This window comes from Delphinapterus leucas, chromosome 17 (assembly GCF_059928025.1).
Source record: "Delphinapterus leucas isolate spDelLeu-1000000601 "Yukka" chromosome 17, BTC_Dleu_Yukka2, whole genome shotgun sequence".
In the NCBI taxonomy this organism is placed as follows: domain Eukaryota; kingdom Metazoa; phylum Chordata; class Mammalia; order Artiodactyla; family Monodontidae; genus Delphinapterus; species Delphinapterus leucas.
Genome location: NC_143145.1, coordinates 74,769,958 through 74,786,841, shown reverse-complemented (window position 1 = coordinate 74,786,841; position 16,884 = coordinate 74,769,958). Strand labels below are relative to the sequence as shown.

At 40.8% G+C, this 16,884-nt stretch overlaps 1 protein-coding gene across 1 annotated transcript in view; it reads right to left on the bottom strand.

Annotated features, from left to right (window-relative positions):
* Nucleotides 1-16,884, bottom strand: part of PDE7A (phosphodiesterase 7A) — a 131,366-nt gene that overhangs the window by 24,953 nt on the left and 89,529 nt on the right. Inside the window, exons 4-9 of the mRNA XM_022595281.3 lie at nt 15,503-15,654; nt 13,635-13,698; nt 8,147-8,242; nt 6,240-6,340; nt 1,049-1,180; nt 763-854 (exon numbers count right to left, since the gene is read on the bottom strand). Of these exons, the coding sequence (XP_022450989.1) occupies nt 763-854; nt 1,049-1,180; nt 6,240-6,340; nt 8,147-8,242; nt 13,635-13,698; nt 15,503-15,654 (637 nt within the window). The remainder of the gene's footprint in view (nt 1-762; nt 855-1,048; nt 1,181-6,239; nt 6,341-8,146; nt 8,243-13,634; nt 13,699-15,502; nt 15,655-16,884) is intronic.

Sequence of the window (16,884 nt, the reverse complement as noted above, 5' to 3'; positions counted from 1 at the left end):
GTCTCACCTTTTTTCTAGAAGTAGGTGGTTTATATCCACTGACATGGTTTTCCTAAGTGCACCTCCTCTGGGTGAGGCATCATTAAACGCTTCAGTGTGTGGACCAATGACATGGGATTGTGTCGGCCACCACCATCGTTATCATGTTGGGCTCATTTACATTAACGCTTTTTATTAGCCTTTCAAGTGGCCTGCTCAACATCAAATGATATTTTCTAAAAAAACTGTAGGATTTTCTGTTCTTTCAATTCATTATTTTATCCTATAACTCTAGCAGTGACTCTAGGACTATGCTGTTGAGGATAAAAAGCATTCTTTTCACGTCTTATCGGTTTTGAAAACTTCCTGGAACAGATTTTAATGAATCTATTTCTTATAGAGATTGTTTACTTTCTATCCAATTTACCTTTACAGCTAGAACTTACGGTTTTATTCAAAAGAGCATAAAATGGAAATACGAAATACCATTTACATAAATAAGCAGTAAACCATGACTGAGCCACTGTGTATTTGGAGTGGATTTTATAGTATCTATGAGTGATCCTTCATAAAAATTCACTGAAAAAAAATTACTACTGACTGTATTTCAGAACAGCTTTAAATTATTAAAATTTTGATGTAAATTTGTAAAGTAAGATAATTTACCCGAAAACTGTGGAACACCTGAATATAACAACATAATTTTAAAAACTTTATACAGTTGTTTTTGCAACTTAATTTCTATAGTTCATAACTAATTAATTTTGTCTTAATCCAACCTACCTGCTTTCTAATGGCATATGTGAGAATAAACCGGATTCTCTCAATAAACCCACTGCAGATCTCCAGTGGTGATTTTCCAGTACTGAGGTATTCTACAAAAAGAAAAGGGCATCTCTGAGTAAATGGTAAGTCTTTTTCTGAACATAAAGAATTATTTGTAAGTAATATTAATCTGATTAAAATCTGAACATTCACTGAGAATTTATTTACTCCTTTCACTTCTTTAAACATGACACATTTTCTAGAATGCAAGAATATTAAATTTTGAGGATAAAATTGCACTAACCTTGTATAAAGTTGCCAAGTAATGGTTAGTTTTAATAAGGAAAGGTTGATTAACACCTGGATGATCCAGATCATGAGTGGCAGCTGCAATTAAGCTCAGCAAGACGTCCCAAGGAGTTACAGAATTGGCAAGCTGGAGTGCGGCAAGGAATAACCGATTACAGACATATTTGAAACACGCTCTGCGCCATTACAGTAGCTGTTCTAAATTAGCCTCGACTGAGTGTCGGCAGTCTCCTCCCGCCATGTTTCTCAGGCCGCTCATCCAGGCCACGGAGTGCCTGCCAGCGGCTGGTCTCCTCACGACCCTGGCGGCAGGCGTGGTATAATGGTGTCCCTGCCCACGTGGAGTTCGTGGATGCAGCTCATCCTTCACTGGAAACTAGCATCATTAAGATGACAGCTAAAGTATAAACCACCTTTTTGAGAAATAAAAGTTTTCAAACAACAAACAGAGATTTGAGTATTTCTGTTACTGTAGTCACAGAAGGCCTATGAGGTTTTAAAAACATTTTTATCACGGTGAGAACACTTAAGGTGAGAGCTACCCTTTTAACAGATGTTTAAGTGTACAATACTGTAAACCTATGACTAAGCGTGTGCGTTTATCAATAAATTGGTTACTGGGTTTCAATCAAGAATCCAAATCCAAGGTTACTTCTGAGGTCCCAAATGTTGAAGGAAGCTACTGAGTAATCACGGAGCGGAAGTTTATGTCAAGTTGGTAATGAAATCCTCTCCCCATGGATGGACAGTTCAGAACAGCATACACAGTGTATTCATCTCAGGAAAAGCCATCCTGTACACTAGCCACTGTAATTTTCCTCTCAACAGTCATTTATTATTCTTGATAAAATAATCACAATAAATAAGCTTATTTACCTGACTGAAGTTTTCAACGACAAAAAACACTCACCTGGAGTGTGTCGCACCTGCTTTTCATGAACCGCCTCTCGCTTCCCGGCAAGCCCAGCTCCACCAGAGCCTCCCCAGCCCACCTCCGTTCTCCGCCCGCAGCCCAGCCCTCGCCCAGCCCCAGCCCACAAATGACTGACTGCGTTCTTGCAGCACATTTCACGTCCTGCCACACTAACACTGCCAGAGCGCAGTGTGCGCCTGTTTAGCTTTACACTGGGGCAGTGCTCTCTAAACGTGTAGGGTCCTGTGCCCTAACAGCAGAAAAGTGTTCTGAGCATAGGCCACCCATATCGGTATACTTACTTACAGATTACAACACAGAGCCAACCCATACTGCACGTGATAAAACATGGATGAAAACCGAAAAGTTTTAAAATATGAGGTAAGAAAATTTTTGATTCAAATTCTAGTATATTCTTTCTATGCCAGAATGGATCTTTTTTCCATCCCCTGCGCCAAGTTCATCTTGGTCTGAAAAAAACCACTGTTGGAGGGCCTGAATCCACTAAAATAGTGTAAGCTGTTTGAGGGCAGAGAATGTAAATTATTTATTTTTGTATTACCTGTAAATGGTATATAGAGAAACTCAATGAATGGGTAGAAGATGGTGAAGACAATTATTTCCTCTTTAGGATAGGCAAAAGCATTAAAAAAAAATAAAAGATTTTAAAAGTGCTGCTTGGACTTCCCTGTTGGCACAGTGGTTACTAATCCACCTGCCAATGCAGGGGACACGGGTTCGAGCCCTGGTCCGGGAAGATCCCACATGTCGCGGAGCAACTAAGCCCCGTGCGCCACAACTACTGAGCCTGTGCTCTAGAGCCCGCGAGCCACGATTACTGAGCCCACGAGCCACAACTACTGAAGCCTGCGCGCCTAGAGCCTGTGCTCCGCAACGAGAAGCCACCGCAATGAGAAGCCTGCACACCGCAATGAAGAGTAGCCCCTGCTCGCTGCAACTAGAGAAAGCCTGCGCGCAGCAGCAAAGACCCAATGTGGCCCAGAATAAATAAATAAATAAAGAGTGCTGCTTACTAATCAAGATGAGCAGAAGGCACACTCCATGGAGCACCCTGCATATAAAGCCACATCCCCTCCTGACATAAAAATGCAGGCGTGGCTGTGGATATCTTATGAACATGCGATTTGTTAAGCAACATTCAGAAGTGTTATATTCTTATGATAACTTTGGCAGAAGAACAGACGTGTACCAGCCTGGGAGAATGCAATAATCCAGAACTGTTAAAAATTAATGTATGATTTACACATGACATCAAACAGTCTCAGGCAGATTAAAGAGTTAACTATTAAAAATAGAAACATGAGACGCAGCAGTTGGGCTGTTAAAGTTCTGTGAAGGAAAAGTAAGTTCTAAGTTTGAAAACAAATCACACATGCAAAAAAAATTTTGAGTAAAAATGCAACATTTCTGCTTGTTACAAAAATCTTTCATCAGAAAAAAAACTTTATGAGTTTCCTAACAAAGACAAGGAAGTCAATGACATTAATGCAATTTTTAAAACTAGGTTTTTTTAAAAAAGACAAATGTTATCCCCATTTCTGACTGTTGCTGTTAGGTGTCGTTAGGCTCAACTGGAACAAAATTATAATCTATATTCTGAGGTTCAGCTTTGAGGACATAAAAAATAAATACTAAAGTTAGAGCTGATACAAGTACACACCGAAGGAACTTTCAATAATTTCTTGGTTTTCAAATATTTTTGTCTTTTTTTTTTTTTTTTTTTTGACTTAGAAGAGCCGGGAATTAGCTCTTACGTATAAATCATAAGATATAAAAACCGAAAGCAGGACTTCCCTGGTGGCGCAGTGGTTAAGAATCCACCTGCCAATGTGGATTCCCCCATGCAGGGGACATGGGTTTGAGCCCTGGTCCGGGGAGATCCCACATGCCGTGGAGCAACTAAGCCCGTGCGTCACAACTACTGAGCCTGCGCTCTAGAGCCCGTGTGCCGCAACTACTGAGCCCGCGTGCCACAACTACTAAAGCCTGTGTGCCTAGAGCCCGTGCTCCGCAACATGAGAAGCCACTTTAACGAGAGGCCTGTGCACCGCAAGGAAGAGTAGCCCCTGCTCGCCTCAACTAGAGAAAGCCTGCGCGCAGCAACGAAGACCCAACGCAGCCAAAAATAAACAACAATAAAAAAAAACCAATAGCAGCACCAATCCATAAAATAAAAGTTGGTGTTTAAACAAATGAATGGAAGCAGGTTTCCCACTGAACACTGTATATATGGCTTTCTCTTCACGGTCCCCTCTGCACCTGGATTCTTCTCTGCGGCCATCTCCTTCTCAAACACTGCCTCTCGGTTTATATGGTTCCCGACCGTCTGTCTGAAGTTGTGAGCTCTCGCCAGCCACCCAGTCACTCCCCAGCACATCACCCTATTTACATGACTTCACAGCAGCACTTACCACAGTAGAGGTCAAAGTTCTGTTTATCTGTTTAAAGACTGCCCCCCTGCCCCCCACTGGGAGGGCAACTTTTTGAAGGCCAGGGACCTTTCCTGTCTTGTTTACTACCACTGGATTCTTAGCACCAGGAAAACAGACAGAACAAATGAATGAACACACTCGACAATGCGATGCCCGGTAAAGGACCGGGAAGTAGAGGAGGTGCGGTCAACTCTGAGCGACTCCATTTCTATTTTCTTATCTCTACGGTAAGGGAGGAGGGAACTGCTGTATTTTAAATCTTAGTGATCTTATCGGTATCCTTAACTGAAGCTTTGACTGAAGAGCTCACTGAGTATGTTAATGATGAAAAGTGTTTAAAATAAGAATGATCTGAGCTACATAGGCAAAAAGTGTTTAAAACTAGTGCTGCCAGAGCCGCACGGGTAAGACAGTGTCCGCACCACGTTCGCCCTGCACTCTGCCCCTCTGGTCCTGCTGGGTGCCGGCGCTCCCAAGCCCTGCCTTCGGGCTGGGCGGGGCCAGCCAGCGGCCACGGGCCTTCACAGCCCCGTGGACTAGGTTTATCTCCCCTGTGTCCCATGGGGCACTTAGCTCCATCATTCCACTTCCCTGGCTGTATGGTGATTACTTACCAATTTCTCCCACAAGACTGTTCAACAGAGACACTTTAGGCTTGGCCCAATGTTTGTTTTAAACTTTAATGAAAAAATTGGGGTGCATGGGAGTATTCATTTATCAAAACTACACACATAAAATGTATGCATTTTACTACTGCATATAAATGATGCCACGATAAAGTTAATTTTTTTAAAGTCATAATACACTTTAAAAATTGGGGTACTTTCACATACTCCACATCTCTTGAAAAATCAGGAGACTGGCAACCACATGGCTATATTCTCAGAGTTGGCATCAACTAGCACCAACTGGCTCAGTCAGCCTCCTTCCCTCCCAGCATCCGGCCGAACTAAGATCCCTGGGGAGGCGAGTTTAGAAGTAGGGCTAAGGGTGGCAGATGTAACTTTACAGCCTCCAGGAACAGGAAACGCCCATGGGCAAACATGGCTTCCATTAACATCTACAGCTGGTAGTCCCCAACTCTGATTTCTCTGCTATGCTTCAGACTCCTTTCCAACTCTCTACTAGACACCTGCATTCGGATATGGAGCGAATACATTTAACGTGCCCACAATGGAGCTCATCATCTCTGCCAGCCCTCCCTCCCTTTCTACATTCTCTCCCTCACAGCGACTCCCACCTGCTACTCAGCTGCCGGGGACAGTCTCCACCGACTCCTCTCCCTATTTCACTCCCCTAGATGCATCCAGACACCACATCCTCCATGTTCTGATTCCCAAGAGATCTCACCAAGCGTCTGCCTCTCTCCTGCCCCAAGGCTATCGAAACAGCTCCTGACGGGCAGCGTGCATGTTTCTGGTCTTGTCTGAGTTATTCTCCCCCCACAGCCAGGATAGCTTTGTAAAATCTCCTGCTTCCCTTCCGTAGCTTCCTATTCATCACGGGATCTGACGAGTGTCATCCCTGCCCTCGTGGAGCGCAGTGTAAACGCCAGGTGACTTGACATGTGTGGCCGGGCCGTACAGCCTGACCCTCACTTGGGCTTCTCCAGCCTCATTCTCGACAATCACCCCAGCTCTCTAGCTGTCAACTTACAAATACAGCCACACCTGGAAACCTGATCCAGCTACATCTCATTCTTGTGAAGGAAGCTTCTGATTTTAAGCCTGATTAAAACATTAACTTAAGGAAAAGTATTTGAAATTAAATCAAGGGCATTTTCTCAGGACTTTCACTGACTGTAAATGCCAACACCTTACCTTAGGTTCTTTTAGGTAACAGTGCATGGCCTGAGTAACATCTGCAGCGTGGACTGCATTGTGGTAAGGGTTTTGACTGTGGTAATCTTCTTGGATCATAACTGCGTCAAAGAAAAAAAAAAGACCTCAGATTTAACTGCGAACAGGAGGCACACAGAAATACAAAAATTGCAACAATTATGCATTCTCCACTTACCCTTCTCATGTGGCTATCAGCTAATTGTTCTGATTCGGGGAGATGATAATCACTTATCATAACTCACATGTATACCCGAGGCATCAACACCACCTTGACTCTTGTTTGAAACTCTTTAAATGGCATGAAGGTATTCACGTCAAAATTATAAAAAATTTTTTTCCTTTTTTTCTCTTTTAAAATGTCAATCTATCATTGTGCCCCACTCCTCTGACTTTTTTTTTTAATTTAAAAAGAGTTTCTTAGTTTAATAAAAACTGTACAATTCATTCAACAAATACTCATTGTAGTAGATACCGTTCTAGGAACTAGGAATTCATCAGAGGACAAAAATCTTTATGAGGCTAAAATAATACAGATATTGGGGAATGTGAACACGATCCTTGGGATACTCCATCAGTGAGGTGAGTTTCAGATCTGCAATTAGTTTTTCAGTAGTAGGGAAGGATGATGTGTTAATCCTGCCTTCTCTGCTCAGTGTCTGTATTATGCTACCATGAAAAAGTAGACTAGGATGAGAGGGTAGAGCCGTCCCCACTGCCACCAAACCTGCACTGTGGCCCTCACAGCCCATCACTCAATCCAGTGATCTCCAGGTATGGTGAGCCAACCCCAAGGTGGTGAGCTGGGACTCACTGGTGAGAGGCAAAGAGCATTAGAATTCTGTATGTACTTTGATCCCATCCTTTAAAATAGTTTTCTAAACACTTGTGTTAATATCTATTTATGTGTTTTATAACAGATAGAGTATTGCAGGCATACAATTTGTAAATGAATATGCATTAGAAGTTTCTCAACGTCTCAGGTAATAAATTTATCTTACTTTGCTAATGAAGAGGAAAGAAAATATTATCAACTTCGTTACAAAAACAAGAATCCTATGCTAATATTCTTCTAACGTTTTCCTTTATTCGGTGAAAGGCTCTAATGTTTTCCCTAGCAGAGTGCTCTTAAATATCACTCTGCACATGAAAACATATTCAAAATAATCTTTGAAGTTTACTGTCAGGAGGTTTCTGGGATCAGAAAAAGAGGAGACCCAAGTGCAAGGTACCTGGATCTTTTAAGGTTTTAGCCTTCAAAAAGTTAGGAAAGGACAGAAACTGTGTCATCTTTGCGAGAAAGCCGGGGCTGACGTGGGAGACTGACAGCAAAGCTGACCCAGCCCCCAGCGGCACTGGGCCTTCGCAGCTTCCCCACCCAGAGGTGTGGGCCCCCCCTCCACCTGACGGGATGCGGCGGACAGCAAGGCGAGCCAGTGTCCGGGCTGGGCTCGGGGGTCTGGATGTGCCAGCGCTCTCCTGCCAACTGGCCACTGCTCTCTGAACAAGCTTGGCTTGTTGGAAAATAATCTTTTTCCGTTTTTGTTTTTAAAGTGGCTCTATTATGGTGCCAAACTCCTCTGCCTCCTTTTAATTTAACAGGAGATCATGTAGAGCTGAGCCGGGTCGGGCCCGGTGTCCCAGCTGAGGCCCACGACGCCGCAGTGCAGCTCACTGGGTGTCAAGGGCGGGGGCACGAACAAACTCAGCCAGACCAGAAGCAGCGCTCCACAGCCCTGCAGACTCGGGGCTAAATCAATGTGCGTTTTTCTTTAAGCCACTAACTTTGGGGTGATTAGTTTTAGAGCAACAGCTGATATAATTGAGAGACAAGTTAAACAAGTACCAGTATAAATCTTATTACTGTTAAATGGGTTAGAATCACTTACCTAAAAATCTACGAAGTTTCATCATATCTAAATGGAAGTACTCAATTAATCCATGAAGACTAAATAAATGAAACGTTAAACTTACTAGACTATTTCCTAAAAAGGAAGAAGAGGAGATATTAGCAGGAATACAAGCTTATGTAACTGCACTGTACTTCCAATTATAGGTTTGAATACAAAACATAAAGAGTACTAAGTCCTACTTTTTCTCTATCTAAAATTTACAACTTATTTTAATTTTACCAGTTTAGAACTTTAAATATCACATGTTCTTTCTATTCTAAGAAAAAAAGATTTTTTGGTTTTATTTTTCCAAAACCAAACAACTGGAAGATAAACATTTTTGAATAGATAAGTTTTTTTTTAAGACACCAAAATAATTAGAATTGATAGAAAACTTTGAAAATTGTCCACACTGAGTAAGTTTAGTTCAATTTCCCAAAGCACCTAAAACATGTGCACTCACCTCCCTCATAACCATCCCTCCACCACACTGCTCTGAATGGGGGTGTCCCAGAGCAAAGTGCCTTGGCTGCATATGCTATGTTATTTAACAATTAAACAGACTGTAGGTTTTAAAGGTGTGTGAGCTCATAAGTTACTGCCAGCATTCAGACAATAACAATAACATAAACATGATTCCGGTATTCTCGAAAAAAATCTATGATTCTTACAAACATGTACAAAAGACCCAACTAGTCCCACAATGAAAATTTGTAGTAATAATATTTATGAAGAATTACAAAGAACTATCAGGCTAAACTAATTATCCAAAACTGCCTGAACAACTGTTTAGAAGCCCACAGATGAGGAAAAAAGTAAACTAACTGGAACAAGGTTTGCATAAGCAACAGTGGGAAGGATGTGGCAACCAAGAGAGTCTTCCTAAAAACCATCCGACACATCACCTTCACACAGAAAGAAAAAACCATTTCAAATCTTTTCCCTTTAAGGAGTTAAATGTAAGAATGCATTCCAATCCTAGTAACACTCTACTGGTACAAACATGAACCCATGTGGTCTAGAATCACTTGTGAAGAAGTGAGCTATGTTTCTGTCATAACCACGGTAACAACCAACTTTTCTTAGGGCATATATAGAGATATTTCAGAACGTATGTTCAAAAAACAATCTGGTTTTAAAAAATGGGCAGAGAATCTGAATAGATATTTTTCCAAAGAAGACATACAAATGGCCAACAGGTACAAGAAAAGCTCGTCAGCATCACTAATCCTCAGGGAAATGCAAATTAAAACCACAATGAGATATCAACTCACACCTGTCAGAATGGCTATTATCAAAAAGACAAGAGATAACAAGCGTTAGCTAGGATGTGAGGAAAAGGGAACCCTTGGTGCACTGTTGGTGGGACTGTAAACTGGTGCAGCCACTATGGAGAACCATGGAGGTTCCTCAAGAAATTTAAAGTAGAACTACCTTATGATCCAGCAATCCCACTTGCTGGTATATATCTGAAGGAGATGGAATCACTATCTCAAAGAGATACCTGCACCCCCACCTTCACTGAAGCATTATTTACAACAGCCAAGACATGGAATCAACCTAAGGGCCTATCAATGGACGAACAGATAAAGAAATCGTGGTGTATATGCAGTGGAATATTACCCAGCCATAAGAAAGACGGAAATCTTGCCATATGCGACAACATAGATGGAGTTTGAGGGAACTGTGCTAAGTGAAGTCAGACAGAGAAAGATAAATGCTGTATAATCTCACTTATATGTGGAATCTAAAACAAAAACAACAGAATCTCGAGCTCACAGATACAGAGAACAGACCGGCGGTTGGTTGTCAGAGGTGGGGCAAGGGGACAAAATGGGTGCATTGTGTATTTGAATGCTGCCGAGAGAAGGTCTTAAAAATTCTCATCATAATGAATAAAACCGTGACTATGTATGCTGACGGATGTTAACTAGACCCCCTGTGGCAATTATTTTGCAGTACATACAAATGGCAGATCATTACATTGTATGTTTGACGCTAACATAATGTTCTATGTCAATTATACCTCAATTAAAAAAAAAGAATGTATATTCATTCTGTGTATTTAGGTAATCGCAGGATTCTCCCCAAATTGTTTCCCAAACCTAATGAAATAAATTACCAATTTCTAGGATCTAGAATAAGTTTTAAGAAAGCTGCAATCAAATGGTAAGATACCCTCACCTGGAATTCAGACGAATGGTAGTAAGAAACGCATGTTAACGTCCTCCACCAAGAAGCCTGGGGGAATCTGACAAGAGCCAATCTAACAGCGTACCGCCCATATCAAAATGAAAAACTGTATGCAACGCTTTTTCTCATTTTCAGTTTATAAGATACCAACTGACTTAATACCAGTAAATAAGAACACAAGTCAACGAAACATTTCAAAGCAAGTGGTGATGCTTAGTTGATACGTTAAACAAGAAACAGGCATAGAAGCAGTTATTTTATATGAGAATGGAAACATCTTCTTGGAAAAGAAAACTGTACTTATAGAAAAGTTACCCTTTATATAAAGATATATGAAAGGACGGACCTGCCTAAGGTGTTACGGCTCTCGACAGGTTTTAGGATGTGATTCTCTTCAATACTTGGGAGCTGGCAGGACTGGGCTACGGCTATAACACAGGCCTGGCAACGAGGGTCCTCATGCGCCAGGTGACTTTTGGGGGAGACAAGCCCTATCTTGCTATCTGATGTAACCTAACTCATTCCTGCAAAGGCAACATCAAATATATCCTACCAGGTAGTAACTACTTCCCGCTTTGCAGTGGACAAGCTGGGAATCAGTTTTGTTTCTTCCCTGCCCTCCTCACAGTATCATTTGGGAAATCACCAGAGGAAGAAACACAGAACACACCAGGTCGACAGCAAGAAGGGAAAACTATATACTTGGATACTATGTACATATATCATCCAGAATTCGTTTCAGGCTAAGCAGCTCTGAAAGGAAAGCAGATCCAATTAAATAATGCAAGTTAAAGGAATTTTCTCCTGCCCACTTGTTTCCCAGTAATATCTCTTCATGTACAGAATTCCTGTAACTTTTGGGTGACTGTAGTGAACTGAACATAGATATCACCACCTGTAAAAGCACAGGTGGGTGGCTAACCATGGGTCGTTTCTACTAACCCCTAACAACTCCAAGAAGAAACCATTCGGCCACCTTCTCCACAAAAAAGGAGTGAGGTGATTGAAGGAAAGCCAAGTGCTAAGTTAACTGACGTAGACTAGTGGCCATTACTTCTGCCCATCCTGCACCGTCACCCTCGTTCCACTTTTATCGCCACGCCCCCTGACTAGCAGGTATGTTCTTTTTAAAAATAAAATCTAGAGAAAAACAATCAACTATTTCAGTGGGTGACAAGTGTCTCAGGAGACTAAGAATAGGCTATGAGCTCTTAGTGTTTATGTGAGGCTAGACCTTGAAGGTGTTAAGGGCGGCACTGTCTTATCTATGTTTATCTTGAGATAATGACTAAAGTAATATTTGTGTTGCATTAGGAAAGGGGAGTTTCCCAGATCTAGAAGAAGCTGAGGCACCTATATTTTCAAAAAGGGGATGGCTGCAAGGAAGGACAGCTGGTATTAAGAGCCTCCGACAGGCCCTAAATGATATTAGAGCCTCTTCTGTGTGGACAGGCCCAAGTGGGGGAAGGGAGAGGAACAGACACTAGGCACCAGAGGGCAAAAGAGAGGTGAGTAGGAACAGAAAAGGGGGAAAAACAAAAGGCAGGGAAGCGGGAGGGAGGCTCCACCACTGAGGAGAACTTTACTGTCTTTACACTTGTGCCTGGGTCGCTTCAGTTTATTTTCGGTCAGCAGTCCACAGACAACTTGAAGGTGATCACAAAGGTATCCTCACTATGCCTGACCATACAGCTCAGAGCGAATGATGTAGTGATACTAAAAAGCTAGACCCATGCTTTCTCAACATGCATACAGTTCTATTTGCTTGTCCATTTCCCATATTTGGCTTTCTTAGGAAAGGAGCTTTATTCCAAAGTAAAATAAGAAAAAAAAAGTGATTTCAAAGTATGGCAGTGAATCACATATTTATTTCATTCTCAACCATCAGAACTGACGTCCTCTCAGTGAACTTTCCACTCTGCTTCATTTAAAACATATTAAGGCAAAAGGGGCAAAGTCTAGTTGGACAACAGGTACCACCTTTTTTTTTTTTTTTTTTGCGGTACACGGGCCTCTCACTGTTGTGGCCTCTCCCGTTGCAGAGCACAGGCTCCGGACACGCAGGCTCAGCGGCCATGGCTCACAGGCCCAGCCGCTCTGCGGCATGTGGGATCTTCCTGGACCGGGGCACGAACCCGTGTCCCCTGCATCGGCAGGCGGACTCTCAACCAATGCACCACCAGGGAAGCCCACCTTTTTTCTTTTTTATTGCCAAAAATTTTACACTAAATAAAGAATGATTCTCAAAGGGAATTCTGTTCCCATTCTCAAACAGAATAAAGAAAAATGAACCCTTCCCGCAAAGCAAAACAAAACTCAGAAAGAGGTAAACAGATCAGAATCACCTGTCTCGGGGCTTCCCTGGTGGCGCAGTGGTTGAGAGTCTGCCTGCTAATGCAGGGGACACGGGTTCGAGCCCTAGTCTGGGAGGATCCCACATGCTGCGGAGCAACTAGGCCCGCGAGCCACAACTACTGAGCCTGCGCGTCTGGAGCCTGTGCTCCACAACAAGAGAGGCCGCGATAGTGAGAGGCCCGCGCACCGCGATGAAGAGTGGCCCCTGCTTGCCGCAACTAGAGAAAGCCCTCGCACAGAAACGAAGACCCAACACAGCAAAAATAAATAAATTAATTAATAAACTCCTACCCCCAACATCTAAACAAAAGAATCACCTGTCTTTTTCAAAGTACTCATACTTTCTGTAGATTCCGATACGCCCCCTCAAGAAGCCACGAGCTCCTCCCACCCCACCCGACCCCGCCATGGAGAAGCAGTGCCAGAAGGAACCACTGTTTGCTGATCATTAACACGCCATCTCTCAAGTGAGCAGAGAAAGGAAAGCCTAGGAGCCAGAGCTAGAAGAAAAGCCATCCCTCAAAGGGTCATTCATCTACCACATATCTGGGGCTATCAAAACTGGAATACAAGATCAGAGGATGTCACTGTGACTACAGTACAAAAGAAACCAAAAAAGAAAAAAAAAACAAAAACGACGAGATAGTGATGTTCGCCTTGGGTTATTAATAACAGTAGCATTAATAAGGGACGCCCAAGTGATGATGACAGCGGTTACTTTTGATTACTACTAAGAGTAATAATCAAAAAATAAAATTTTAGATTGATTCTCTAGGCTTACAAGTCAGTCACTAAAGAAGCAACACAACAATGCTCCCTCTGCCAGCAGAGGGCTCCTAACCTAAGTAAATGAAAGCAGCAGCCCACCGGCGGCTGTACCGTCAGTGCAGCAATCTCAAGAGTACATTAACTTGAGTAAGTCAAATTCTTCACTTACCATTTGTTAGTCTATCAAATAGAAAGATATCAAAATTCCAATTTCCAACTTTTTCCAGCATACACTGAAATGAAAACCAAACATTCCTACTGTAATTTAATTTCAGTAACATTCTCTATCTTTTGTAGACAGTCCACAGGGAAATTAATGAAAATGGGAAGTGGTTGATTTACTTTAAGGAATGTTAAGTATCATTCTCCCTTTAATCATGACCTTTCCAAACGGCTCCAAAGCATGTCCAGAGGGATAAACTCCATTTGAAAAAACAGTTATTATTTTGTTTTCCAGTTAATAAATGTATAGGTAAGGTTAGTGTTCCCTTCGACTTATTCCTATACTCCCATGAACGGTCAAGAATTCGAATATAACTTAACATCACAGAAGTGTGGTTCATACACTGCATGGTCTAAGAAACCAGATTTTTAAAATCGAATACAAGTAAATTATAATAGCCGAACACTTGCTATATCCCAGGCACTGTTAAAAGTGCTTTCCTCTTTACTCACTTACTCTTCATGCCGACACTATCAAGCAGGCATTGTTTTCAATCCTCATTTATAGATGGGGAAAGAGGCAAAAAGTTCTAACTTGCTCAGCAAGAAAGTAACAGAGCTGGGATCTGACGTCAGGTGGTCTGATTCTGGAACCCAGGCACCAGACACCTACACTGTACTACACTCAAATTATTTGTTATTCGTTTTCTGAAAATACACTCCCAATTTATGGGTATTTATTTATATTCTTTAAATAGCCTTATAAAAGAGTCAATAGCATTTACTACATTAATTTTTAGGTTGATGGTTATTTCAGCCAAGTAAATAAATCCCACAACCCTAAAACTCAAACAGATATTTTTACACCATATATTTGTAACCTGAAAATTTTGTGGACTTTTATTTTCAAGAAAAAGTTTTTATTTTGTATCTAAAACTTCACTGTCGTATACATTTATGACCTAATCGACATAAGCAACATTAAGGTACTACTGGTTGAGATTATAATACTAACAACCAATGATACACATAATATTCTCATTCTAAAAAACAAAACTTGTGAACTTTTTAAAATTTAAGGAAAGCATCAGTGCTTTTCCACTGATTTGTTTTATCAAACTGGGAGGCAAATTTTTTCACTTTAGTATAACCGTAGAGTGGGTACCCTGACCGTATCTACACAAACTGACAACATCTGGCCTGTAAGTATTAAGTCAAAGAATACTTTTACAAATATCAGAAACATAAGATTATTAAAAAATCCTCATTTGGTCAAAAACAACCTCAACTAACTTCCACCTTCATTAACATACTTCTTTTAAACTATATAAAGAAAACAATGCACACAATCACCAGGTTTAATTTTTAAAAAATCTAAATCTTCCAAATATCTCACTGATACAAGAGATTATGAAAAATCATTTGACTGAAAGTCATGAGTCTTCCTGTGCTGGGTTTACTTCTAACCAGCTGGGGGAGCTCAACCAAGTTCCTTATACTATTTAGGCCATAGTGTTCTTTTTTTTTTAAGGCCATACTGTTCTTAGCTACAGAATACAGAAATTAGATCAGACAATCCATAATATTCTTCCCAGCGTTAAGTGTGATCTTATAGCTTAACTTTCTATTGATCTACTTGCTGTTATAATCAATTGAAAACATTTTCATTATTTTAGTTACTTCAGAAATGTTCCTTGCTCTGTAATACCTAATTATAGGATGAACAGCTAGCTGCTCTAAAGGGAAAACCTGAAAAATGGGTTCAACTGATTTCACATACAAAAAAAGGCTCTATAAATCAGTACCATATGGGAAAAACAAGGCTTCGTTAAACTTATCTAAAAATTAATGTTTTCTTGAAAAAGCTATACACACCTTGGCTTGTCCATTATAATCATCATCTAAAATGTTTAGAGAATTCGAAACGCTGGTACCACGGAAAAAGCGTGACGATCTAAGATACCGCTGGAAACTTAGTAACCTTCTGATATTCCTTGCAGACACAGAAACTTCGATTTCAGATTGAGCTGAAATAAAAGGAGTAAAAGGTGAGTAGAGCGACTCAAAACTGTGCATGCCCTATCTTTGTTGTACCCTTTCTAGTTACATACAAGTATTTCTTAAAATTAATCAGCTTCCATGCCATATTTCTAGAAGAGAAGAGGTACTTTATTTGTACTTTCAATTAAAGAGCTGAGAATGAAGGGGCAAATCGCCAATTTTATCAGCATTTAGAAAGCTAATGGGGAGTGTGGTTAGATTAATAATCAGTTTTTTTTAACCTCCTAAGAATTATTACCTTTCACTCCGTCGCTTCAATACACTATACAAACACCATGAAGCAGAAAGATAAAATCTAGTTTCAAACTATCCTTCATATTGAGAAGCCAGGTCCCAAGTTATACACGAGACTTTAAGAATTAATTATTCAACTCAAACATCTCAAATCCTAGTGAGGTATCATTTCAAATCTTTCCTTAAGATAATTTTATTCAGAGGAAAAGGAGATGGAATGGAGAATAAAGTAGCTTATACCCTGTAAGAGTTCTAAAGGATAGGGATAAAAATCCTGCAAGATGAAAAACTCTAGAAAAAAAAATGTGGTTCCACATTGGATACGGATACGTTTTCTTTCCATGAGTCTAACAGTCTAACAGTGTCCCTGCAGTGTTAGAATGAACCAAAGCTTCTGGGGCACCAGACAAAATAAAAGACATTGGTTACAAGCTGTCTTGTAGGGCATGAACGCTATCTTTAAATTCTAGAATCTAACTAAGTTAAGTGAAATGTTCATAATACGAAACATCAAAGTGGAAGACTAAGGATCAACAGATCATCATCTCTCATCTTACCTTCCATTAACATCCCACTGGTGGAATGACAGGTAATCAAACACATTCTCTCTTGTGTGTCCAGTCACTAACTGTTCTATTAACCTCTATCACCCAGTGTTTTCTCATCTATAAAATAATGGCAATAGTATCTAGTTCAAAGGGTGCTGGATTAAATGAGATAATATACACACGAGTCAGATATATAATAGGTATTAAATAAATGATGGCAATGTAGAGGATAATAAAATTGATGTTGATGCCACTGCTTGGAGGTACGCATCTAGGTAATTATCCTAAGTTCCAAATCTGTTTATGTTGCTCTAAATAAAAATATTCACTGATCCCTCATCATTTTAAAATGAACTCCATCTTCTTGGCCTGGAAGAAAAGGCTTCATGCTCCAGGTTCTGGCTCTCTCCAGAC